General features: G+C 35.6%; 1 protein-coding gene and 1 non-coding gene across 3 annotated transcripts; both read right to left on the bottom strand.

Annotated features, from left to right (window-relative positions):
* Positions 1–8604: 8604 nt before the first annotated feature.
* On the bottom strand, positions 8605–11193 carry LOC122304202 (pentatricopeptide repeat-containing protein At4g02750-like). Of its 2 annotated transcripts, XM_043116316.1 has the most exons (2): positions 9588–11193; positions 8605–9494 (listed from the first exon to the last, which is right to left on the bottom strand). In XM_043116316.1, the coding sequence occupies exons 1-2, from the start codon at positions 11011–11013 to the stop codon at positions 8794–8796; spliced, it is 2127 nt and encodes a 708-aa protein (XP_042972250.1). In that variant the 5' UTR covers positions 11014–11193; the 3' UTR covers positions 8605–8793. The 2 variants fall into 2 exon arrangements, with proteins under 2 accessions (XP_042972250.1, XP_042972249.1); XM_043116315.1 differs by having other exon boundaries at positions 8605–11192.
* A 15528-nt stretch (positions 11194–26721) lies between these two features.
* LOC122305880 lies at positions 26722–26825 on the bottom strand. The gene has a single exon (XR_006241309.1). It is a non-coding gene; the product is annotated as a small nucleolar RNA R71 (small nucleolar RNA).
* Between the last annotated feature and the right edge of the window lie 904 nt (positions 26826–27729).

Here is a 27729-nt window from a genome sequence, read left to right as displayed (position 1 = left end):
AAGCTATCCCAAGTGCAGGAGGATGTCGTGTAATAATTAGGAATAAAATTCCTAAATCATCTCCTCGGAAAAAGTTGTTTAAATCTAAACTCGTATAAAATAGTGAAAAGTTTCACAAATAAAAGTGGTAGTATGTACAATGAATGGAATGATGCCGGAAATAAAAAAGGCACTTGTCATAGACTAGATTCATACTTTTGAATTTTTTTTAGTGTCGAGATGGAATGTAAAAGACTAACAAATTGAAATTAACAATTAAAAATTTAACTACGCAAAACAATTTTAATTAATCTAAAAATTAAATAATAAACTGAAATTAAACTAAAATATAATTGTAATGCATATTTAATAAAAACTTAAAGAAACAAGAAAAGTAATTGACATAAAATAAAATAAACAGCAAATAAAATGCCCAAATTTTTAATCTACAAAATATCAAGAATACGCCATAAACTTTAAATTGAAATTAAATAAAAAGTTGGGAATGAAAAGATCAAGCTAAATGAACGAAGATGAAGATTGAATGTAATGGAGGAGGCTAGACTGTAGCAGCAATTGGACCCCTCAAAGAGCTCTTCAACGACACTGCAGTATAGAACCAAAAACCTCAATCCCCATGTGTTGAAATGCCTCAGAGAAATTATGTGCATGTAGTGCTGAATTGAATTGGCTGAAAGAAAGAAATCCTCCGGCGCATCCAAGTCCCAGTAGAATAAAAATGTCTTGCGGCACTGAGATGTCCCAAAAATGTGTTTTTTTTTTTTTGCCTGAATGAATTTTTGAGAGAGTGATATGCGGCGCTGGGTGAAAATAATATATATGATGCCGTGCATGAGTTGAAGTCTTCTAATGCCAATGACATGCGGCGTGGAATTGAATCTCCCAAAAAAATAATGTGTCTCGCGGCTGAAAATTTCCAATCCCATAAAAAGTGGTGCCGTCCAGCTCTTGAACTCCCCATGTAATGCCAAAAGTCATTTTTAATCCCAAGTCAAAAGTTGGTGCATGAGTCAAAAAGTTTCCAAATCATGTGGCGTGAATGAACCTAACAGAAATAATCTCCTCTTTGTCCCTTGCATTTCTTAGTCTATATAAAAAAATAAAAATAAAAATTAGAAATAAAATAAAATAAAAATAAAGAATAGAATATCAAAAATATGTTATGCATGTGAAGGAACATTGTCTAATTAAATCACAAGTTATAATATTAAGCAAAAACCATGCTATTTATCAATTTAAATCACAACTCAGATTTATGCACCTTAATCATTTTTCCATCTAAAACTAATAATAATGTAATAAAATAATTAAAATATATTGTTTCTAAATATATAAAAATATGCAATATTTCAGCTCAATCAATGGCCATCTGATTAATCTAATCTTTATCTTGTATATGATTTTATAAAAACTTACGTGTCTTATGTAACGTGAGATGATTGAGTTGCATAAGACATATATAATTATAATATACATAATGAAACATGATCATGAATTATGATAAATGACAGGCTTGCAAAAATCATGACATTCGTGGTACATAAACACTGACTTCCAAAAAACTGGTTTGAATAATGATAAATAATTAATTAACATGTGCTAATCTTAATTTATGATTAATCTACTTACCTTGCAATGCTAATATATCAATCTATTTACCTTGCAGTGCTAATTTAGGGCTCTTACTCAGCCTTTGGAGAAAATTAATACCTTGGGCGGGTATTCTAGACAAGTATCACGAAGAAGGAAATCTTGCCCATTATGATATTTATTAGTGATTGATGATGTGTGGATTTTAATTCCTTGTTGGTGTGCGATGGTTATTGACCTCTAATACTTGTTTCGCAGGCCTCTATCTTCTAGACCATGTGCCCCCTAGTTGTGGGCTCCACCCACTCTCTATGAGGTTCCATTTGGCCCTTTAATTACCTTGGAAATTCTGGCCACACTCTTGTGGTGGGAATTTTCACTTCTGGCCTATATATATTATTCCATTCGATTTTGAATAGCTACTTTGTCAATACACCTCCCCACGTTTGGGATGGCGTGTGGTGGTTCAGCTCCCATGTCTTTTCATGCACCTCAAATTACGGGATTTGCCCATTTTGTATATGCGTCAGTGACACTTGTTCCACTCTTGTTCGGGCCATCTAACCATCACCACTCCTATTTAAACTCTCCATTTCATAATTTGTTGTTTTCTTCCATTGCATTCTCTTCCCAAAACCCTAGTTGATTTTTGCTATTGTACTTTCCCCTAAACCTTAAGTTCTCATTTTTTCTTCAGTTCTACCCTTTTTTCTCTGCTTCCAATGGCTTCATGCAATATTTCTCATTTTGTTTCATATGGCTCATGCTCTTCCTGCAACCAAGCCTTTTTTGAAATGCCTGGGAGTGACAACTCTTACCACCCAAACAACTTTGAGGGTAGGCTACAACTTCTCAGGCCAATCTAGACTTTGTGTGGAACTCATAAGGAGTCCCTGACTTAGTTGTACTTGAGACGCTTGGCCCCAATCGTCTGGTTGTTGATTTGGATTGGTTTGTCAAAAAGGTGGCCCTTTTCATGACTTTTTTTTGCTAATGGGGTTACATATCCCCTTTTGCCTTCTAATTAGGGACATTTTGGACTATTGCCTCAACCCACCAGCTTCACCCTAATTCCTAGAGGACATTATTGTCATGCTATTTCGTGTAGTGTCAAGTACTGGAAACCGCTAGTGAGAAGTATCCCGACCTTACTGCCCAGGAATTCCTCCATACCTGTGAATAGCAACTTGTGGATTCATGATCTTACTTTGATGAATTGCTACATTTCTTTTGTACAATAGGCTTCATGTTGTAATCCACTATCCCCCTAGGGTTTAGAATAATGTCATTTTTTAAATTTAGAAAAACTGAAATGCTACTAACCTTGCCATCACAAATTTTTTTCTTAACAAAGAGTTAGTTACAAAAGATTTTATAAAATAAACAAAATCATTCTTTATTAAACTACTGATCAAACTATAAAAGAGAGTTTGCAAAACAACTTATTAAAATCAATCAAGTCTCTTGTGCTTAACAAAAACAACTTGTCATATTAAAAATCATAAAATTGAGTAAGTCATTGTCTAGGCCTCTACCTTGCCTCCCTCGGCCATGTCCCGTCCTACAACTTCATTCTCTTAAAGATCCTTACCCAAGGTTGTTAAAAACTTAAAAACATACAAAAATGAGTTGAATACTTAATAAGCAATACCAATAAACATAATATAATCATAGGATTCTCTTGGAAACATGCATATCATCATTATATGAGTAAATAACATGAATTGCTCCAAGCATACAAACAAATAAGGGAATAAAGGATCCCCTTGCCTTGATCCTCAAGAAGGGACGATCGGCTCTATTAGACAACCATCCACTAATACTAGATATGACACATTTTTAAGGCATATTATAATAAGATAAGTCTATTGATGATTAAACCCAACAACCATCACAAACATTTTTTTTTCAAGAAAATACCATTTGGCTCGATCATATGCCTCGCTCTTACCTAACTTAGTAGACATTAGTCTCGTATTCCTTGACTATTGATAATTAGGTAATGGATGATCTCAAAGGCTATGACGCCCCCCAAACTCCTTTGGAGATTTGACTGAGATTGAAACGTTGAGACATGCAACACAAGGCTACATAATATGCAGTGCACCTGCTATACTTCTAACAATATGCAGTAAACGCAATAGATTTTTTTTCTTTGAATAACATACATTGTACTTGAATAACTAAATCCCCAAAAACACTTTTCATTTCATTCATACTTAAACCAAAATATTAAGTTTAAACCACTCATAACAAAAATAGGGTCCCAAAACATTGACCCTTAAAATCCTCAAAAGAGAAGCATTTGCATTAGGTTACATGATCATAGACCTTATCATGTTCCTCCCAAGATATCTTGGATCTCAACTATTAACTTCAAAATAATTTCCATGAACTGATCGATTAGGTAAACACGATTATCAAAGGTGAGAATCTCTTTCACAACTAGCATCCAATAAGGCTTACGCTTCCCCTTTAAAATCTTCTTAATATCCTTTAACAAAAGCATGACAATTTCCTTGTAAAAATCAGTTAACTTAAAATGGACCTCAACTTTGAAATTCTCTTCACTTGCCTTATGCCAATTTCCTGCCGTTATATTCAATCTTGTCTAGCTTAGGGTGTTGTACTCCATCTGGTCCTGATAAAGCTTCTATTATTTTGGGTTGAATGGTTGTTGGGACTATCACAGTGGGGTTTTTGCAAATCTCAGTAAGTTATACGTCTAAGCTACCAACTGTATATCAAACATGTGTGATAATAAACATGGCATGTGCATGATTGAGATGACCTTATACTTTCATGAAAAGACTTTGGAATTTTTTTACTTCATGACTACTTTCTTAAAGAAAATAGACTCATTTATTTCTGTTCATATCTTACATAGTTACTCAAATAAAGCCGAATGCCTACGCCATGAGTCTTTCATTCATTTTGTCATAAGTGCTTAGACAAATTAGACTGCCTATGCCAAAGTATTTTATCAAAAATACTCAGACAAAGCAAAATACCTACGCCATGATTAATATATAAGAATATTCAGACAAAATAGAATGCCTACACCATATGCTTGACTTGAAATAAAATGTGACAGATTTGCATGCTTCATGACCTATGATTGTGATGTGACAGATGTTCATGCTTATGACATATGGCATCATGACATAACATATTTATTGCAACATATGCGTGTTAAGATAAAACATTATTCATTTGCATGGAATTTACTGTGAAGCATAATATCATACAATGAGAGTAAGTTAGAAGTTGGCTTACAGATTTCTTTATGTATAGAAGTAAAACGGGCTAAAATGAAAATATTCTAAGGTTAAAATATATCATTTAACATAATAAATCAAAATTCACCACTCCTAGTGCACCATATGCAAAACTACCCCTCAACTCTTAGGAATTTATAAATAGTCTCCTAAACTTTCAATAAATGCAAACAAGTCCTAAATTTCGCCAAATTTCATATACTTCATGTATTTTCTATTATAAATTCGGGCTTACAATTTACGAAACCAAGCATCTACTATGAAAATCCTTCTTTGGCTGAGACCCCTAGATCTACATGTTCACTTGGTGTATTTTGGTACTAGTAGCATACCAGTCATGACTTGCTCATCTCTTAGACCCGAGCTTAATAACATGATAAATCACTAGATTCCTCTCCCCCATGAATATATATTCATCATGTGAACAACCAAGCACCAACACACACACCAACATGGCAACCTGAAACCCTAGCATGTTACCGTTAGCATTTCTCTTGCAAATGAACATCAAAACTTCAAGGAAATCACACGTCCTAGCTTCTAACATACTAAGCACTCTGTGATGCACCCAAATCCCATGTACATACACGGGAAATCGAGACGTCGGGATGATGATAACACGGGTCACCACCCTATCGCCAAGTGCCAAGTGTGTGTACATGCAACAAGTGTGCAAAAGAAAATACGCAGCGGATAAACAAAGTCATATAACTAAGCACCAGAATTTTTCTTTATTTAATACAAAGCCGTTCAAAACATACATAATAAAATATTACAAACCAAAAATATAGTTTCAAACCCAACAACAATGCATAAATTCCAACTCAATACTCCGGCGGAGCCGCCTCCTCGGGCTCAGCCTCCTCCTCCTCCTCGATCTCTGCATCAAAATTTACGGTACCAAAATGGTGCCGCAGGTAAGTAAGATCCAAACGCTACAAGATAAAAACATATTAAACTCAATTATATGCATGGAAGAATGCAAATGCACATGCCCCACAAAAACTACATTTTTCCACGCACGCCAAAATCCCATTTGGCCCAAAAAACATAACCTTTAAAACCAATTCTTGTCATTATCCCGGATAATAGCCCAAAATAAGAAACCACCATTTTCCCAGAAAATGGATCACCAAGCCTCAAACATAATCTCGCCATTTGCTTCGAAAATGGCCCGTAACCAAGATCCAATTATTGCATGCACCATGATCTCCCCTAGGAATTATCCGCACACTCTGGCTCCTGTGTCACACCGCAGGTAATGACTACGCGTGTGACACTTAAACGAGCGATGCCCAGTACTTGCGCCCAGTGCGTCCCTGGACCAGGCCATCCTCTAATCCCTGCTACTCTAGGGACTACGGAGTCGACACGACAACGTTACTGTATCGTGCGATCCGGTCGTCGCTGGGGATGTCACTCAGTATTGTCCACTCCCGAGTGACCAAAGGAGCTCCACCGAGATAATACACCATCCCGATTTGGGGTCGTGATACACACACACCCGAAAATCCATTTACACGAATAAAACCGGATTTTCTCGATTTAAATAAAATGCACATGAATGCACCATGTAATGCACGCCTCAAGGCACAAATATCCAACCAATCACAAAAACAACAAAACCAAGCAACTCCGTTCTCAATCCATCCGACCGCCGAACTCATCGGACTCAGTCCGGAATAACCAACCAGTCACAATAATTTATTGTAAGAGAAAAATATATTTAAACCTAAAATAGAGTTTGAAAAATAGTTACAGCGCTATAAGGTATTTTTTGAAAGCTCACAACGTTGCAAACGGCAGAGAAAAAGCAACGTAACAGTGTATTTTACACTGTGGCCGTGGGTTATAAATTACCCACTTTCGAATGGGGACGAATCAAGACACGAAATTGATAGGGAATGATTTAGAGATATTTATGAAGATAAATGAAGCGAGTTTTGACCGTGAGTGGAGGTGGAAATGGCGGTGGAAGTGCAAAAAAGGGCTGATCGGAGTTGAGCTCGTGGGAGCTGCTCCGGCAACGGATCGAGGCCGGAAATGGGTGGGTTAGGACGGCAAAAGGTAGGGGATGAAGTGGTAAAAAGATAGTAGCCGGAGGTGGAGCGACGGCGCCGAAAATGGCTCAAAACTGTGCGGAAAGATGGGGCTCTAGGGGATTAATGGTTGCTTGGATGAGATTGATTTTTGGTGGGGGTGTTCATCGGCCGGAGGGGGGTTTTTATGGGTGGGAGGTGTCGGCCATGCCGGTCGGACGACGGTGGTTCAGGGCTGAGGACAGATCGGCGATGGGAGAGAAGGAGAGAGCTGCTGCGCGCGGGAAGGAGAGGAAAGAAGAAGGAAAAAGAAGAAAAAAAAGAAAAGAAGGAAAAGAAAAAGAAAAGGAAAAGAAAAAAAGAAAAAAAGAGAAAAGAAAAAGAAAAGATGAGGGAAAAGAAATGAAGTCTAATCCTCACATCCGGAAACCAAAAACTGACTCGACGAAAACGATTTTAAAAGTCGTAAAACGACTAAAATAAATTAAACACTACATCAAATAAAATAAAACCAATTTAAAATACAATAATTTAAAATAAAAGAACTATTATATTAATTAAATTAAAAACAACTCATTCATTGAAAATACACGTAAAAACAAGGTATCACACACTCATTTTAAGATAATACTACACAATGCCAAGCAACAAAATTCAGGACATCAAAGAGGTAGAAAACCATTCATGCCATAAGCCCTAAACCGCAAACATGCTTGCTTTTGTTGTAAAATAATATGACCAAAACTTTATGAAGCATGTTATTTTCTTAAAATAACTCATCCATACACATCATAGTTATGCCCTAGCTAGGCCTTAGAATAATTTTAAAACATTTCATAACCAACTTCAAGATCAAAGCAAGTAATTAGGAAAGAACCTCAAAGTTTGTATAAAAATCATGTGTTCATAAGCTTTCATCAAGGACTCAACTCAAACCCTATTTCCATGGATCAAGATATAACTAGATACATAGATCCAAATCTTATCAAAAGTAGGTAATGTTATATGATTTGAACATACAGATTTCAATGGAAGGTATAAATTGGAACTTATTGGTAGTCTAGGGGGCACTTTAGACTTTACAACTTTCCAATGTAGTTATTCCAAAAAGTAACATAAAATTATAACCGAATAAAATCTCCATCAAGAGAACAAAAGGAAAAGGCAGTTATCCCACCAATGTATTTGCTATACTTATGGTTTAAAAACATAGTGGAATGCCAAGCTTTCATGAGTGGCAGCAGGGAGAGCAGTTGGTATTTGACATTGCTAACATGAATTATAGTTAGATGAATTCATCAATTGTCAAATATAACAAATACTAAGACCTTATATTGCATGCCATTGTAATATATGGGTGATAAGGACAGCTGACACACTATAAGCTTTTCTTCTTTCTATGTTTACAAGTCAAATTGTGAGCGTGCGTATAATAAACTACATTGCTACAAAGAGACATACATTCTTTTACTAAAAAATCCATAAACAGAAAATGATGTACCTCATAGAACTTCAACATACCATTTTCCTCACCAGTAAAGAAAATGTGTCAAGGTAGAACTGAGCTAAGCAATCATCTTCCACAAAGGATATTAGTAAACCTTGGACTGTGATCCTGCAAGGCATGAGTTGCCTGGTGGCTGCCAAAAACTAGGCGAAGACATTGTTGAGGCTCATGAAAACTAACCAACAAAAAGTGACCTCAGAACACAACTATATAAACAGCCCCAAAGGTTTCAAATACACATGTACACTTGTGAAATAATTAATACAAGAAAAATATTGCATATATCCCATAATGCACAAGATGCCATCATTGCTCTAATACTCATGTTAGAAAAATGTGTCAGTCCATGCTACAGTCATTGTCAACCAAAAATGTCGAGTCAATATCTGAAATCAAACAAGGCACCTGGGTTTCTCATAACTGCTGTTAAAGACTTTAATGTATTACATATCTCTGTTGTTCTAGGCTGCACTTGATTATCCGTTACAAAAGCAAGTATTTGATTTCTGAGTTCTATCCAGCTGCAGCCTGTATGCTTCTCTGCTCTACTCTTTTTCATTGATAGCCTGACTCTCTCAACCTCCTCCCAACGACCAGCCTCAGCATGCATATGTGACAAGAGCACATAATTTGATGTTTTATAAGGTTCAAGTTCTAAGAGCTTCTCAGCAGCAAGTCTACCAAGTTCTAGATTCTGGTGTACCCGGGAAGCTCCCAGGAGTGAACCCCATATTCCAGAATTGGCGTTGATCTTCATTCCTCTCACCAAGTTAAAGGCCTCTTCTAGTCTTCCTGCTCGGCCAAGCAGGTCTACCACGCATGCGTAGTGCTCAGCCAAAGGTTCAACACCGTATACTTCAGTCATGCTTTTGAACAATTCCAAACCACAATCGATGAGGCCAGCATGATTACACGCAGACAACACTCCAACAAAGGTGGCTTGGTCAGGAGCCGGTCCATTAACCAGCATCTCTTCAAACAGCTTGACAGCCTTTTGGCCATACCCATTCAAAGCAAACCCAGCAATCAAGGAATTCCAAGACACAATGTCAACAAAATCCATATCTCTGAAGAAAATCTCTGCAGCAAAGACCCTTCCACTTTTAGCATACATGGTGATCAGAGCATTACTGACAAATAAATCATTCACAAAACCATTTTTTACAACCCTACCGTGAAGTTGCTTCCCAACTTGCAAAGCTGCAAGATTGGCACATGCACTTAGTCCACATGCAAAAGTTGATTGATCCGGTTTTATTCCTTCCTTCTCCATCAACATGTAACTCTTTAGCGCATCCAAATATAACCCATTTTGGGTGAAACCTGTAATCAGAGAATTCCAAGAAACAATATTCCTTTCACCCATCTCCTTGAATATTTTAAACGCTTCATCCATTTGTCCAACTTGAGCATAACCAACAATCATTATATTCCATGAAACCATGTCCTTATTATCCATTTTTCTAAAAATACACAGAGCATCATCCATTCTCCCACACTGAACATAGCCTTTAATCATCGTGTTCCAGCAAACAGTATCACAGGTGTCAATCTGACTGAATATTTGACTAGCTTCAGCTATCATTCTATTTTGTACATATCCAGAGATCATTGCGGTTTGGGCTGCTATGTTTTTGTAAGGCATTCGGTCAAGATATTCCCTTGCTTCACCAATCTTACCAACATGAACAAACCCATTAACCATTGTAGTCCATGACACAGAATCCCTCTCCGGCATTTCCTTAAATAGCTTAGTAGCCTCATCAATTTGGCAGTTTTGAACATATGCTGCAATCATTGCATTCCAAGAGACGACATTTCTACATGGCATCTGATCAAAAAGTCTCCTAGCCTTAACAAGCTTACCATTTCGTGCAAACCCACAGAGCATTGTAACCCATGAAACCATATTTGGGTCTGGAATCTTTTCAAACAACTGCCAAGCAGAGTTCAAATCACCCACCCGAACAAACCCATCCAAAATCAAATTCCATGAAACCACATTCTTCTCATCCATTTCCTCAAAAAACCGCAACGCCAAATGCATCTCTGCATTCTGGGTATAGCCAGCTAGCATTGAATTCCATGAAACTAAATCCCTGACTGGCATTTCACCAAGCAATTTCTTGGCATCATCAAACTGCCTGTTCTTCGCATAACCAGCAATCAGAGCATTCCAACAAACCTTGTCTCGCTTATCAGGAAGCAAATCAAACAATTTTCTGGCCTTTTCAAGCTCCTTATTACGCGTATGGCAAGTTATCATTAAAGACCAGGAAAAGAGGTCTCTTTCAGGCATTTTATCAAATAGCTTAGAGGCTTCTTCAACATAACCACTATGCAAGTACCCGGCAATCATAGAGTTCCATGAAATCAAGTTTCTATGAGACATTTCATCGAACAATCGGCGTGCGTCCCTAGTTCTGCCGTTCTTGCAGTAAGCAGATATCATGGAGTTGTAGCTAACAACATTCTTTAGTGGCATCTGTGAGAACACTTTAATGGCTTCTTCAATCCGGCCCGATTTCCCGAATCGGGTAATCTTCAGATTCTGCTTAAACACATGGCTTTCTTTTTCACCCATCAATCTTTGCCTCATAGATCCTCGCGGTTTTAATATACAACCCTTGTGTAGTCGCAGAAAAATTAGGCCTCATGCAAAACCAATGCTTGCTAGTTGAATTTGGTAGACGCGAGATGCTAAAGGCCTAAAACGTACGATTAGCTCTTGCTCTTCCAACTTGTTCGGGTTTATAATGTTTCCTTTGCATATTAAGCTGTCTTGTTAATACTCGGGTAAAATTACTTAAAAAAAAAAAAAAAGTTTTACAATGTATAAGTAAAGTTATATATTAATCTATATATTAATATTATTTTTTTATATTTAAAATTTAAATTAACATTGCTTTCAATAAAATTTACTTTTTGACCAATTACATTAGATTGATACATATATTAATGCACAGTTATACTTGCAACTAGATTTTTCTAAAAAAAAAACACACTCGAGTAAAATGTATAACATTTATAAATGTATACACAAACTCGGCATCTTCATTTAGGCTAAGTCTAGATGTCGAGATGAACTAAGTTAAACTATAAATAATAATATTTTATAGGTGCTCTTGAGATGGATTTAATTTTTTTTGAGTGAAATAGGTTCAACTTTTTCAGTTAAAATGCATGAAATAGATTGAGATAAATTTAATTTTTTATGAGAAGTAAAAAAATTAGTGAGCCCTATCAATAATTAATTTGTAATGAATTGAGTTTGGTTCAACAACCCAAACACAATCTTCAATTTCACCTTATAAAATTCTAGCTCATTCACATATCAAACTTTTAGAATTATTAAATTCACAAATATATCTTATTAATTCATATATCACATTTTCATATTCGTTAATCTTTTACTTATATATATAAAAAATATTTCTTATCCTCTTATGTTTATAAAATAGTGTCTTGATGATTATTTGTATCAAAAAAATTATAGTGAATAATATTGAGCTCATGAAGAGTTAATTTTATATTATAATGTTTCAATTCACTTACCATGCCTCTTTAGTTTTATAATATATTATCAGCATGAGACTTTAGCCAACCGTAATGTTCTTTTGATATTTTGGCAAGATATTTACGTAACATTTCTCAACCATTATAATTTTCTGTTCTATAAATATTGATATATGCTAATTATGATATAAATCATTTTATAAAATCTTTATATGATCTATGTGATATTATATAGAGTATAATATTATCATATTAATGTGATGAATATTCTATTTAATCTGATTTTTAAATATTTATTTCTCATTCAATACTTAATATATCTATTATAAATAATTTAAAATCTTATAAAACTCGAGTTTGTTGCTCTTGATGTTTTTGATAGCAACTGATAACAATTATTTATCATAGATCCTTGATGATGGCATTCATTTTGATACAATGAATCTTGAAAATATCATTAAGGAAGTAAATAAGCATGCTTGCAAGATCACTCTAAAGTACCTCATAATAAAAGATCCATAGATACTATGAGATAATTTTTTTTTTCTTTTCCTCAACAAGCATTCATTATATATATAGAAAATAGGGAATACATAAGGTTCAGGGTGGATCTTTCCCACTGTCTATATATATATATATATATATGATATGATTAGAAATATTATAGAGGGGTACTCGACCAAAAAACATTTTAGTCACTGTCCATTGCGCCACAGAGTGCCACACTAATTTTAAAATCGGTATATTTTCCTAATCCTCTAATTTTCCCGAGGATGGAGGTTATGACTGATATCCTCGAGGATCGGAGATATTTGCCACTGTGGTGATAGAGCTTCATTTGAAATTGCATCTATTACCATTTGAGCAACTCCTTCTAAAATTGATGGGCATTTTTCCAAATGATTTGCCATTTTAGTATCAAAAAGAGTTGCTGTTGCCTCTGCAAAAGTGGGGTTGGTGCTAGGGATTTTAGAGGTCCAGACTTCTGTGATTCTTCATTCTTAGTCTCGAAAAAAGGCTGATGCGGTTGAAAAGGAGTCCCTAATTGCTGCATCGAAAGAAAAATTCTACCTATTTGATGGCAGTTGGTTCCAGATCTCTTTTTGGAAGTTGTTGGCCTTCTTTTCCCATACTTGTTTGTAGTCTTGGTAAATGATGTTGAGCTGGTTCAAATCCTTTTCAAGCGTTATGGATATATGGTAATGAACCATATCATTTCTTTTCCTCCATATGAAATCCATAGCTATTACTGTGAAAAGCTGGAAGTGGTGAATTTCTAGTTCTATCAAACCTAGCTTGGGGCCTGGATTGAGAATCAACTTTATCCAGTCACGTATGGATGATAATGGAAGTGATGCCAAATTAAGGGGCTAGCTACTATGTTTCCACAGTGTTCGAACTACCGGAATTCCATGAAGAGATGTAGCAACGTTTCTTCTGCTTGATTGCACATTGGACAAAGTTCTTGTTGCTGATCCTAAGTAATGTTACTTATCTTGGCCATGGTTGGAAGAATATCCCATACAGTTTTCTAGATTAAGAGCTTGTGACGATCATGTATTTTCAATATCCAATTCTTTTTGAAATTAGGAGCTAGAAAATCTTGAGGCAATGTGAGATCTGGTTCATTTGTCGCCAAATGGTATGCTGTCTTGACAGAGAATTTGCCATTGTGATTTGGGAGCCAAATCAAAGTGTCATTTCTTTGGTTGTTTTGAGCAAGGGGGATTTCTTGTATTTGGTTGATGCTTTCTTGATCAAAGAGTGTAAACATCTTCTCAACATTCCATGCACGTGGATTATTGGTTATGAGATCGGACACTTTTAGCTGAGAATGTACCTCGTTCATGTTCTGGATAGGCTTTGGCTTGAGATCTCCCATACCTGATATCCATGAATTTGTCCATGCATTAATTGACCGCCCATAACATATTTGAAAGCACGAGCCTTTTGCTAATAAATCTCTAGTCTTGAGGAGTCTTTTCCAAATCCAAGAGTCTGAATTTTTTTTATCCACATTTTGGAATGTGTTTTGGTTGAGATATTTTTTTGATAGGATCATGTGCCATAATCCATTATTATTTTCCTGGCTCATTTCCCAACTCGTTTTTGCTAAAAGTGTTAGGTTCATCTTCTCCATCAGTATGAGACTTAATCCTCCTTGATGTTTTGGTTGACATATTGACTTCCAAGATTTCAATGTCAGGTTATGATTTTTCTCTTTTAGGAAACCCCACCAAAAGTTTTTGAAGCTTCTATTCATGGTCTTGCATATTAAAACTGGCAAAAGGAATGACTGCATTCGATATGATGGAAAAGAGCTTGCAACTGATCTAATTAGCATATTACGACCAGCTTGTGAGAGAACTTTGGATTTTCAGCCTTCAAGTTTACTATTAATTTTCTCCATGAGTTCTTTGAAGCTCTCTTTTTTTCCTCTTGAGAAGAATGTTGGGAGTCTTAAGTATTTCATTTGTGCCAATAAAGGTTTATAAGGCAGAATTTGGGAAATCATGGATTTAGTTACCGAGCTCATATTTTGAGTGATGAAGATAGAAGATTTGTTGAGATTTATTCACTGTTCTGACCATTCCATGTATTTCTCAATATTATCAGATGGAGCTTTGGCATTTTGTTCACTTGCTTTACCTAGGGTTGTACATTGTTGGGTTCGGTGTCGGTTTCGGCGCCAAACCAAAACACCATTGACCTCTTCCATGTCTTTATTAAACAGGCCAAAACTGAGGGTTTGGGGAGAGAAAACTGATCATATCGGTCTCGATTTGCATCGGCACGGTGGTTGGTCTACCGTCGGCATCTTTTGTGAAGGAGGAGGAACTAAGGAAGAAGGATGAAGACTCGTGCCATCGTCTACCATGGATGAAGAAAGGGGTTGCAAAGAGGAAGAATGGAAGAAGATGGTGCAAGGAAGAAGAAGAGGCGTGTGGGGGTTATTAACTCATTTTGAAACAACGCCATTCTATTATATATATTTTTTAATATTCATGCCCTGAACGATGCCGTTTCACTTTTTAAGTGAAACAGCGCTGTTTTATATACATATATTTAAAAAAAATATATAAATAGACCGGATTGGTCGGTTCAGCTGTTTCCCAGGGGTTCAAACCAGCGCCGAACCGCCGATATCGGTTTTCCTTCAATTCCTCTCGCTCGCCGACCGGTTCTCTGCCGGTTCCATACTTCGGTTGTCGATCTGATCGGCTCACGGCCGGTTTAGTAGGTTCCTATACACCCCTAGCTTTACCAAAGACTATTAGGTCATTTGCAAAAAATAAATGAGAGATTGATGGGCAGTTTCGACTTTTTCAGATTCTCTCAAAGTTTCCTTACATTTCTAATTTTGATATCAATCTAGATAAGACTTCAGTGCATAATGTGAAGAGGAATGGTGAAAGTGGATCACCTTGTCTGAGTCTTCTTTGAGAATGGAAAAAGACTCTCGGGCTACCATTAATAATGATCGAGAAAGACGTTGTGGTTATGCATTCCTTAATGAGATTTACCCAAGTGGCACTATATTTGAGTGCTTCCATTATTTTAAAAAGGAAGTTCCATTCAACAAAATCAAAAACTTTTTCCATATTGAATTTGATTGCCATTAATCTTTGTTGTCCTTTTTTTTCTTTGGATGATGGAATAGTTCATGAGCTATCAGTGTATTTTCTTTTATGTTTCTGCCAGGCACCCAGGCACGAAAGCCGTTTGCAATGATGAAATGATGCTAAGAAGAGTTGATTTGAGACGAATAGCCAGGATTTTGGTAATGATTTTGTAGTTCACATTGGTCAAACTGATAGGCTTGTAATGTTGGGGTTGACTTGGATTTGGGGGTTTTTGGAATGAGTGCAATATTGGTATGTTTCATTTGTTTTAGCAGTTTCCCATTTTGAATAAAATTTTGCATTGTTTTGATGACTTCACTTTTGATAATATCCCAATAATGCCTGTAGAAGAGTGTCGTCATTCCATCCGGGCCAAGTGCTTTTTGGCATGGTATTTGTTTAAGAGCTTTGAGAATTTTAGCTTCATTTGGAACAACACTTAAAAATTCATTTTCTATGTCTGAAATCTGGCTTTCAAAGAGATTTTCGAGTTGACCCGGATTTATAGGATTTGATGTAGCATAAATATTCCAGAAATAATCAATGAAAGTTGCTTCAATTAGAGATTGGTTGACCAATTACCTGGGCATAGTTTGATGGAGTCTATTGCATTTCTTCATTTTTTTAGCTACTTTTGTAGATCATGTTGGAGTTGTTGTTCTCTCATTTGATTTTGTGGAGATGGGAGGGAACTTTGCACTTCGAGAAGATCTCTTTCAATATTGTGGATATGAAATTGAATTTTGTTGAAGTGAGCTTTATTCCAATGTTTCAAGGCTTTTTTTGTTGCTTTTATCTTCCTGCATAGGATATAGGCTAGAGTTCTTCTGAAATGCTTATTCCACGATTCTTAAATAATTATCTAACTTAGCGGTTAATGGATCCAAAATTTTTCAAATTTAAAGGAGTGTGGTCGACTCTGATTGGCAGTTGTACTTAGAACAAGGGGACTATGATCTGAGGCTGAGGAAATCAAGTTTTGTAAAGAAGCATCCGAAAAAAGCATTCTCCATTCTTGGTTGACGATCCCCCTATCCAACCTTTCTCTAATTAGTGCAACATCATGTCTATTATTCCTCGAAGTGAAAGAAGGGCACGAGTATCCAATATCTATTAGACCATGACTATCCATTAAGTTTCTTAGTCGTCCAGTTAATGCCACTGGTTGGCCTCCTTGATTTTTAGATTGACTTATTAAGTCATTAAAGTCCCTTACACAACACCAAGGCCTTGGAAATGATTTAGAATCAGAGTCTAAATGGTTCCAAAAATTTGCTTTGTGTTGCCATTGTGCCAGTGCATAAACAAAGGTGAAGAACCACGAATGGTAATAAGGATCAAAGTAGATTAAAATAGATATTACATTCATATTAATATTAACCATTCAATACTTACACCCAGTTGCCACACAAGCAAAAGACCTCTTTTGATGCCAGAGGTCAGAAAATTCACAAAATTCTGGAAACCCAAGCTATTTACAATAGATATGGTACGATCAAACGACACCATGGTTTTCGAGAAAAAGATAATTTCGGGTTATATTTCCTAATATTGGTCTTTAATGATCTGATTGCTTTGGGCAGACCAAACCCTTACAATTCGAAATCAATGTTTTCATTTGGATATGGGAGGCATGTTGGAGCTTCCCTATTTAGCTTTTTTGGAGGTTTGAGAAGCTGGTTTGAGATATGGAGTGGATCTAAGAGCTTCTCTCTTTTTATTAATCTTTCCCATTGGTTCATTTTTCAGATTCATTAGCATACTAGCCATATCTACATCCTCTGGAGAGGGGGGAGATTTGTGGAGATGACTGACTCTCATTGAACTAGTTTTCCTTTTCTTCATAGGTTGCAAGTCCAAAGCTTCAGGTGGGAGACCATGCTTTTTCTCTTTTCCTTTAATCACGGTTGTATAAATTGATGGCTCTGACTCCATGTGTTTGTCCCCATGTGTGGCTTCATCAGGTATGTCTTGTGGGTCAGATTTTGCAAGATAATGGATGGGCTTTTCTGAATTAAAGACGATGGAAGAGAGATAGGCTCACATTGATGGACTTCAGTCTGACTCTCTTTTTGCTTGGCTGGATTGTTGTCCCCCGAGTGCACTTGCTTTTCACTATTGCTTGTTGAAGGTTGACAGCCAATCAATTGTTTTTGGGTTAGATGTTAACTGTTTGAGACTGCCAGTGATTGATAAAATTCCCTCCAATTCTGCTGCTTCTGTTAGTGACTTCAAAGAAAAATTTCCTTTATTTGGAAATGATGTTTTTGTCTCTTTTGATTAAGTAAAGGTATTAACTGTGAAGATCTTAAACTCTTGAGTGATGAAACTGGTAGAGGACTTCACCCATAGGTCTGATCTTCCTGACATCATTAAAGGCGACTTTCCTTCTTTCCGTCCTTGTATCTCAACCCTCACTGTGGGGTTGATTTTTGTCTCATTATATGTAGCTGATTGATGAGAGTTAGCTGGCCTTGAGTTATTTCTCATAGAAAAATGCTGAATGCAGTTGCATGCTGCAAATGGCGCACAAAAGATTGTTGATGCGGCAAAAACTGAATACGCACTGTTTTAATATCAACTACTTTCATCATTTTGTTTCCACTTTCTAGACCACACTACTCAAAATCCATTTCCCCCCTGATATTTCCCTCCATCTTTGCTCTCCTCTCTCGAGTTTGAAAAGTAGTAAAGGAAGATCCATAACTGCGCTGTGCTCCTCTCCCTCGATGGCTCTTCACACCACTACAGTACCCTCTACAATTTCCTTCCCCTAAACCCTTCTTACAAACCCATCTCGTCTTCTCTTTCATCTCTTCCTCGCCTCTCTCACCCGATTCCACCATTCCTAATTCTCAGACCCATCTGATCTATTTGCATCTGAGCTCATCACCAGTTCCTAAAAGGTCAATCTTTTTCTTTCCCAGATTTGTTTTTGTTTTTTAATGAAAAAGAAAGTGATTTTCAGAGGGTGGGTGAATTTGCTTCAGATCCAATGATTCGTGGATAGCATAAAATCTTGAGCTTTGTTGTCGAAAAACTGGCTCCAAGAATGATGTGAAATCTCAGGAATGGTTCATGTCTCGAATGCTTTCCATATTTCTAATTTGAGAATGTTTGCTTGGTGGGAAAAAGTTAAAAGTTGTCATTTTTAGTATAAAGTAAGGGGAAAAAATCGAAGAGAAAGTGAGACTGCAAACGAGGCAACTGCAAAAGATCAGAAATTAGAAATCCCCGTAGAAGTTTAATCCGCAAGTAAGGATCGAATTCTGATCTCTTTTACAATTATCTATGTATAGATTACTATAACTAGGACTATCAATGATTATTGTCATTAATGGTATCGTTGTTCCAAGAACTAGTCATAATTTTTGTTAGTTTGATTGTTGCTGAGTAAATTGTAATTATTGGGGTGGTGAATTTATAGGACAATGGCCACTCTGGTACTAGTTTTTGAGGGCCTAATGTTGGCGTTTGCTTTCTTACATTGTAAATGGGTACTAGTTTGCTCCAGTATATGTTGTTGTTAATAAAAATAACCAATTGAAATAGCACTCTATACTGGAATTTATTTAATTGATAAAGATTATATTCAAATGTAATTAAATTTGGGTATTGAAGTGCTACGAACAATGAAATTGGAATTGGCATGTAGATTCATATCGGTGTTAAAGCAGCAGGTACTGTTTTACAATCAAAGTTCATGATAGCTCATGATTTTGATGCTTGTCCTTGCTCAATTCTTATATCATTGGACTCCAATTATATTTTATAGGAGCTACTATAGAGCGAAAAAACAATAATATTACAATGCTTTAGGAGTGCAAGTGTAGTTCAAACAACATTTTTTTTTCTTGAAAAAGTAGTTCAGAAAAGTAGACCAACACACAATTCTACAATTTAGCCTTGTTTATAAAGGTGTGCTATTTTTGCTATTCATGTTCCTAGTTTCATTGTAAAGACCAAATTCTTTTGTGATTCACTTGTTTTTTTTTAGGGAGACTAATTAACAAGTGCTCCTCTGCTCCTAGAGTGGCTTCCTCTTGTAGTAATGCTAGTGTCCAATATTATGTAAACAAGCAATACTTGAGTGGTTCCTAGTATTCCTCCTGCATTCTCCTCTATGCATCTTACTCAATATGCTCTAAGGAGTGTTGGTCTTGGTCTTTCATCAGGACTTGAAGCCTGGGAACCTCATTGTGAATGCTAATTGTGACTTGAAGATATGTGATTTTGGGCTGGCACGAACTAGTGGAGGCAATGATCAGTTCATGACAGAGAATGTTGTCACTTGCTGGTACTGCGTACCAGAGCCCCTCTTGTGCTATGACAATTATGGAACCTCCATTAATGTGTGGTCTATGGGATGCATTTTTGCTGAATATCTTGGTTAGAAACCAATTTTCACCGAGAGATACTCCAACACCCTTACATTTTTGCTGAAATTCTTGGTCACATGTTACTCCGAGTATATTGGACTTTTGTAGTTGGTGTTTTGTGTTACTTAGTGACTTGGTAGTGTAGTTGGTGTTTGTAATTCAAGTGTTAGAAGTTTATTTAGAATGTAATGTAATAGTTGGATTTGATGTTTGTTAAGCTTTGTAGAATGCAATTATATTAGAATTTTGTTGGTCTGTCTTAGGAATGTTGATTACCTTTTCTAGATGGTGTTATTTAGATTTATCTTGATAACCTTGTCATGGATGGTGATGAAGAACGGAAGTGGCATGGGTATGTTGGTTGTTCTTCCCCAACTTGTACAGTTGAGATTCTTTGCACCATCAAATAAAATTGGACCATCATGGTTGTGCTACAAGGCCAAATTGAGAACCTTGGATAGTTTAGTTGACGTGCAAATTATCGTGCACTTGGAAGCATGTTGTCCCAATTCCTATATTCTTTCTTGAACAAATATGGTTTTAGTTGAATAAAAACATTCTAGAGATGGGTCAATAAAACCACCTCCTTACATTTCTCATATATGCACATCAATTGCTTTACAATTTTTCTAAGATGAACATACAAAACCACATGGCTCTTAACATTTTATACAAACTGTGGCTACTTTCCATTGCAGCTAAATTATATTAAACAATTGAACATATAATTGTGCCGATTATGATCCAGTTGTTGAATAGAGACCAAATCTGGAAGTGAATCTAGCTGCCCACTCCCAGTTATCCAATAAAGACCATGCAAAATACCCTGTCACATTGCAGCCATCTTCCTTGCATCATCAAAGTAAAACATGTTGGATTCTATCAACATATGACAGTGAACTTATATGTACCTAAATGTAAGTAGGCACTACTTCATACTTGATTGAAGCAAGCAGGTTCGTTAGATTCTATTTAAGAAAGTGTTGTAACTTAGTTTTCATTGGGATATGGAAACTTCCTGGGTTTTATTTTCTTTCATTTTTTCATTGTGGTAGTGAGAGGAGGGTTTATAGAGAATTACCATTTTTAGTGATAAGAACTAAAGGGTATTCTTCCCCCTTTCCCATGAGAAACCATGTATAACAAAGTGGCTGTTCCAGGCTCTAAAACATCCACAATACACCCTATTGCAATCACAAAGCATTCAAATAAAATACCAAAGGTCAAAAAACTATAATAAGAGAGACTAATTAATGGTACATGGGTATTGTTCCCCCTGCCCCATGCTGACAAACTGCATCCCAATAATTTATACAACAACCATTTTTATATGGTTTAATAAATGTTATAAAGATAAGCACACGCCAGGTATAAACACACACTAGAATTACAAAGATACGCTTACATAATATGATCCTTCTCTAATTCTAAAATGGAAGAAATTAAAAGAGTAAGCTCCAACTCATTTAGTATATATCTGCATGAAGAAACCAAAAGTTGTTCATTAGAACTTGTACATTGATATTGGTTATCAAAACTATGGCTTGGATCAAATATGGTAATGGCAACAAGTTTATTGTTTAAAAAGGGAAAATATTAACTATTTCTTTTATCTTATCTTTTTTAAAAAAAACTTACCTATCAAGTTATCAACCTAACAAGATTAGAAGAAATATGTGTTAGTAGGTAAATGCTATATCAAAGCCAACGAATTAAAATGAAATAAGAACATCCATACCCATATCAGAAAATGCGCTGAAAATCTAAATCGTAAATGTGAAAACAAATGTCATCTAACCAAGAATCAGCAATATAAAACATAACATAGATGAGGTAGATGGTGTTAGTGGAGATTGATGTTCTTCCCCTTTTTCCATGCCTTGTACATGATGTTGTTCAATATCCAATATCAGTCTTAGTCAATTTAATGATGCAATCTTTTGAATGAGATTATTTATAGAAATGATTCTATAAATAATGATCTTTTTAATTAATTGAAAAAGGTAAAATAGAGTACATTTTTAAAACAGAGTTGTGAAAATGATAGCAACTGCCTTCCTATATGCTCAACCAAAGCCTTCATTATATAAACTGGATTTTTGAACATTGTTTTCATTCACCACACAAACAAGCTGATGATAAAAACTATGGAGGTAGTGGAGATGATAAACTTGAATGAAAATGCATGTTCTCTTGTAGCAATAGTACTACTCCATAAAAGACTTCTAGAAAAGATATGCCACCATTCTATTTCCTATTTTTGGAGTGCAAGAATAATGTAATTTCGAGATTGGCAACTTGCAATAGTTTGCAGATAAACTAACAAAAATGGAATCCTAATTTATAGGCTTCCAAAAATCTAAAGGTTCATAACTTCCATGCTTCTGCAACACTATACAATAAATTATCTCAACAATGAACTAAAACAATATGAAACGAAACTAAGAAAAAAAAAACTATTTGTTGAAAGTTTAGGGCATGAGTAGCAAAAAGAAGATAATTTCTCTACTTCTTGAAATTCTCATGCAAAATACAAGTAAATATATTTCAAGTTGTGACTGCCGAGTGTGAATAAGAATATGGCATGCCAAAAAAAATTTCCCACTTTAGTAAAAGTAGCTGAAATCTGATTGCTGTCAGCACATCATTTTCTCTGATTAGAAAATAAAGATGGGTGAATCAACATTAACTACATATTTTCTATTATTTTTTGGGGTCCATAGTATTGAAAATAAAATAAAATCTGGTCAACTAGGAGGCTACAACGGCAGTATCACGTTTCCTAACCAAGACCAACCCAATCACTCAAAGGAACCAACTTTCCAAAACAAGAGCACCAACCAAACAGCTCACCAACGAAGAAGAAGAAAAGAGCTTTACCATAAAAGAGGTTTACCCCCATGAAGAAGAAGAAACCAACCAAACAGCTCACCAATGGCCTCTTGAAGACGACCCACACGAAGATCTGTGACCTAGGAAAATACCTGCATAAATTCACTTCAAGACTTGAAGATCTCGGTGCCGAGGACAAGCTCGAATAGAAGACGACACCTCAACACTGAACACGAGCTCGAGAAGAAGATGATGCCACAAAGCTTCTATGGGCACAAAGAATCAAGCTTTAGACTAGAGCACCACGACACCACGAAGCTTTTGTGAGCACGAAGAGGACATTGCAGACCAAAGCAGAAGTGGGAATCTAGCTCTGTTTTGTTTTTAACTTTTTGCCTCAGTCTATGTTGTTTCTTTTTTTTTTCTTTTTTTTAGAGAATATATTTGCACAGGGTCATCTGATTTCCTTTAAATAACAACATCCAATATTGATGATTGAGTTAAAATATTGCATATTTTATCTATTTAAAAAAATATATTTTAATTGTTTCGTGACATTATTATTGGTTTTAGATGGAAAAATAGTTAATAGGTATAAATCTGAGTTGTGATTTAAATTAGTTAATATCATAATTTATACTTAAAGTTATAACCTCTGATTTAATTGATCGATATTTCTTCAAATGAAAAATGTTTTTCTTTGATATTATATTTTTACTATTTAATTTATTTTTGGTTTTATGTTTTTTTGGTGTGTTGTTTCTTTTCCCAATTTTTACTCTTCCTTTGATTTTATAGTTTTGACTTCCTGTCTTTAGGTAAAATACATGCAATTTTAGCACATGGTCGGCTTGATTTTGGACAAGAAGCCAAAGGAAAAACACATGCACGTGGTTCCGTGGGACCCACTCATTATTTCATGGAAGCACATGGATTTGGGAAGCACAAGCACAGACGACAACTGCATTTCAAACATCAAGCATGTGAAAAAGGCAGCACATTTCAACCATTATGTAGTGGACTTTGCAACAAGAAAAAAAAGGCTAACCTTTTCATGTGTTGAGGATGGACTTACGGGGTGTCATGTAGAAGGTTTTGGAGAGATTAGAGGAGTGATTCATGGCGAGGGGCATGGAGATAGGTTTGAAACAAAAAAAAAAGTTGGTGAGTGCAGGCTTTGGTGGACCCTGAATGAGAAGATAAGACAGAGGAGGCTGAAAGTCGTAGGAGAGGCTGAAAGTTGTAGGAGAGCATGTTTTGAAAAAAAAAAAGAAAGCTTACAGAGGATATAGAAGCTGGAACGTAGCATTGGGAAGGAGGGATTTTTCTTGACGCTGCAATTTAGCGGGCTAGGGGGGATGCACATTGGAAAAATGAAAAAAAAAAAAAAGCTTATGATTGGCAGACAGAAAGGGGGCGGGAGGTTGGACATGAAAGCTCTTACGGTGAAGGCTAGGAAGCTCAGTTTTGGAGAAGGTTGGAGAAAGAAAAAAAAAAAAAAAGAGCTGGGTTGAGACTACAGGGATTGTGGAAGAAGGTGGTTTTTACGGAAGGGGAGAGCTACAAAACGAGAGGTTGCAATTATGATATTATTATTTTTTTTCGTTTGGACGTATACTGCAAGTTTTCTTTTTACCTTGCAGGTCTAGACTTTCAACTCTGTTTTTAGAGCAAAGAAATAGAGCAGGACAGGCAGCACATGAAACGGTGGGAGGACCTCTCATTTTGACGCTGGGCTTGGAGGATGAAAAAGAAAGGAACTGAGTTTGAGCTTTTGATTTGGGGTTACAAATTGGAGAGAGTGAAACGTGAAGATGAGGGTTGGTGTTTTTCGGTGGAGATTGAATAGAAAGAGTTGGGAGCTGAAAAAAAAAAAAAAAAGCTTGGGGGACTCACTCTCTTGGGGGGCTCTCTACGCTTCTTATGGGAGCTTTTCGTATGCCTTACGGACTGGTGAGGGATTTTCTTGTTTTGGGCTGGGAATGTGACTGAGAAAAGGAGGGCAGAACGTGAGGAAGGAGGTTTGGAAGACTATTGAAAGAGAAAGAGGATTCATTTTTTTTTTTCTTTGGGGACTTGAACAAAGAGGTGAGAAGGACGGAACTGGTGAGAGATGAAAACAGAGGGACTGACTTAGTGAGAAAGACAGAACATAAAGGGGAGGATTTATTTTTTTGGGTTGGACATTGGACGAACGAAAACGTTAGGAGGTTTGGACGGATAGGAGGTTTGAGCTATAGTCTACAGTTTTGAAGTTTTTCTGGGTTGAGAGCTCTGGTTTTTATGAAACGGAGAGAGAGTTTTTACTATTTTTTCCTTGGACTTCGACTTTTCGGAGAGGGAGTTTTTAACTCTCTTCTCTTCACTTTTATGTTCTTGTGGTTGATTTCTTGTATTTTATTTTAGTATTATTATGGAGAATGTTTATTTGATTTCTATAGCACTTGTGATGAACATGGTTGGCTAAATTTTAGTACTAAGGTTAGAAGTGAAGTTTAATGATTTAGATATTATTTTTGGATCAATATTGGAATTTATTTTGTGAGTTTGATCGATTGAAGGATTTTATTATTGGATATTTTGATTATCTATACATTTATCTTGATTCATTGTAATTTTTGAATATAGTAAATGCTTGAAAAAATCCTTGTGATATTCAAATGAGTTTGTAAATGTTTTAATCATCAATTGTTCATGCTTAATCATTAGTGATTATTTTTCTTGATCTCAAATCCTAAATCGTCCAATTAAACAGAATTAGTATTCTAATTTAATTGAAATAAATCGATTGGAAACAATATTCTAAATTATTAGACGGATCCTTGAAACCTTAGTCATTCTCCATATCAATTTATTTTTATCATTTTAGTTTTATTCTATTAATTTAAAGATTGTCATCTTAGTAATTTTCTCTTCTATTCGATTGCATGTTCATTTTAGTAATTTATTTTCATTGTTTGAGTTTATTTTCTTTATCACATAAGTCAATCCCCGTGGATTCGATAATGTTAGATACTACAACATCTGTATACTTGCAGGTAAAACTGCACTAAATTTTTGGTCCACTAGTTTGAGTCAAAGTTTAGGCATAACAAGTTTTTGGCGCCGTTGTTGGGAATTGCAATGTGTGATAAGATATTTTTTTAAGAAAGGAAAAAAAATTTAGTTATCTTTTGCTAACTTTCTCCTATTATTTTGCAGATACGATTTTTGTTATTTTTGTCGAGAAAGGGATCGAGTGGCATTACTTTTATATTCATATCATTTGGTAATCTTGTTCCATTTTTTTTTTTTTTTTACTTTACTTTCTTACTTGTTTTGCATTTAGTATTTAGAATAGAAGACTTTAAGTGGTGCATGCATTAATTAATTTTGAGACCTGTTCATTCCTTTTAGTTTTTGAATTTACTTAAGCCTCTATGATGAATGATTTCATGGCAACGTGATCAAACTGGTAGATTGAGAAAAAAAGAAATTATTTTAAAAGAATTGGTTGATAGGTTATATGGTATTTCCAAAAATCATTCTGACACCATGACTGATAATCATAGTGTTCGTGACAAACTTGAAAATGAGGAAGTTCAAAATTATCCACCAATGAGAACTTTGCGTGAGTATTTATAGCCAACAAGGACAAGTACTCAATCTTGCATGATTTTTCCTATGAATATAGGGAATTTTGATTTAAAATCGGGGGTAATTCAATTACTTCCTAAGTTTCATGGCTTAGACTCAGAAAATCCTTATTTGCGTTTGAAAGAATTTGAAGAGGTTTGTGCAACTTTACAAAACCAAACTGTAAATGATGATGTTGTTATATTAAAGTTGTTCCCATTTTCTTTAAAGGAAAAATCTAAAAATTGGCTGAATTATTTGAGACCAAGATCTATTAGCACATGACAAGAAATGTAAAGAGAATTTCTGAAAAGGTTTTTTCTTACTCACAGGACCAACACTCTTCGCAGAAAAAATATGAATTTTTCTCAAAAAGAAAATGAAACATTTTTTCAATGTTGGGAGCATTTTAAAGAATTATTGCTAAGTTGCCCACATCATGGCTATGAGACTTGGCGCACCATTAGTTTTTTCTATAAAGGTTTAACATCTCAAATGCACTAGTTTGTAGAAATGATGTGTAATGGTGAATTTTTAAATAAAGATCCTGATGATGCTTGTGACTATTTTGACTAATTGGTTGAAAATGCCCAATTTTGGGATAATATAGATCGTTCTGATCGGTCAAATAAGCCCAAGCTCAATGCCATATCTCAAGAGGGTATGTATGTCCTCAAAGAAAATGATGATGTGAATGCTAGGATAACAACTTTGACAATAAAAGTCGAGGCCATGAAACTTAGGAAGGTAAATTTGGCTAAGGTTATTGAAAAAGAAGAAGAGAATTGTCGCATATGTGAGATTAGTGGACACCTAACTCAGGATTATCCAACAATCACCGCTTTTAAAGAGGTGTTGCATGAACAAGCAAATGTCATGAATTCTTATAGGACATCATTTTCTTCCCCTTATTTGGAAACATATAATCCTGGATGGAGAAATCACCCCAACTTTAGTTGGAGGAATGAGTCCAATTCAAATCAAAATCCTCAAGGGCCTTCTTCTTCTACTCCTTATGTGCCTCCACATAAGAAAACCCTCGAGGAGATATTACAAACTTTTATGCAGGGGCAAGTTAATATTAACACTCAGACAATGCAGGACATTAATGAGATGAGAAGCTCTATTAGCAACTTGACCTACGCATTGCATGCTCAAGAAAAAGGTAAGTTTCCTGCTCAACCTCAGCCTAATCCCAAGGGAAATTTTAAGGCAAGAAATTCAAATTCTTTTGATTCAAAATTTGAATATGCTAAGTCTATCATCACTCTATGCAATGGAAAAATAATTGATAAGAGTATTTCAATGAAATTTGATGAGACCAACAATTCTTTAAATTCCAAGAGTGAT

This window comes from Carya illinoinensis, chromosome 3, assembly GCF_018687715.1.
Source record: "Carya illinoinensis cultivar Pawnee chromosome 3, C.illinoinensisPawnee_v1, whole genome shotgun sequence".
Classification (NCBI taxonomy): Eukaryota; Viridiplantae; Streptophyta; class Magnoliopsida; order Fagales; family Juglandaceae; genus Carya; species Carya illinoinensis.
This window is presented reverse-complemented; position numbering and strand designations above follow the sequence as displayed.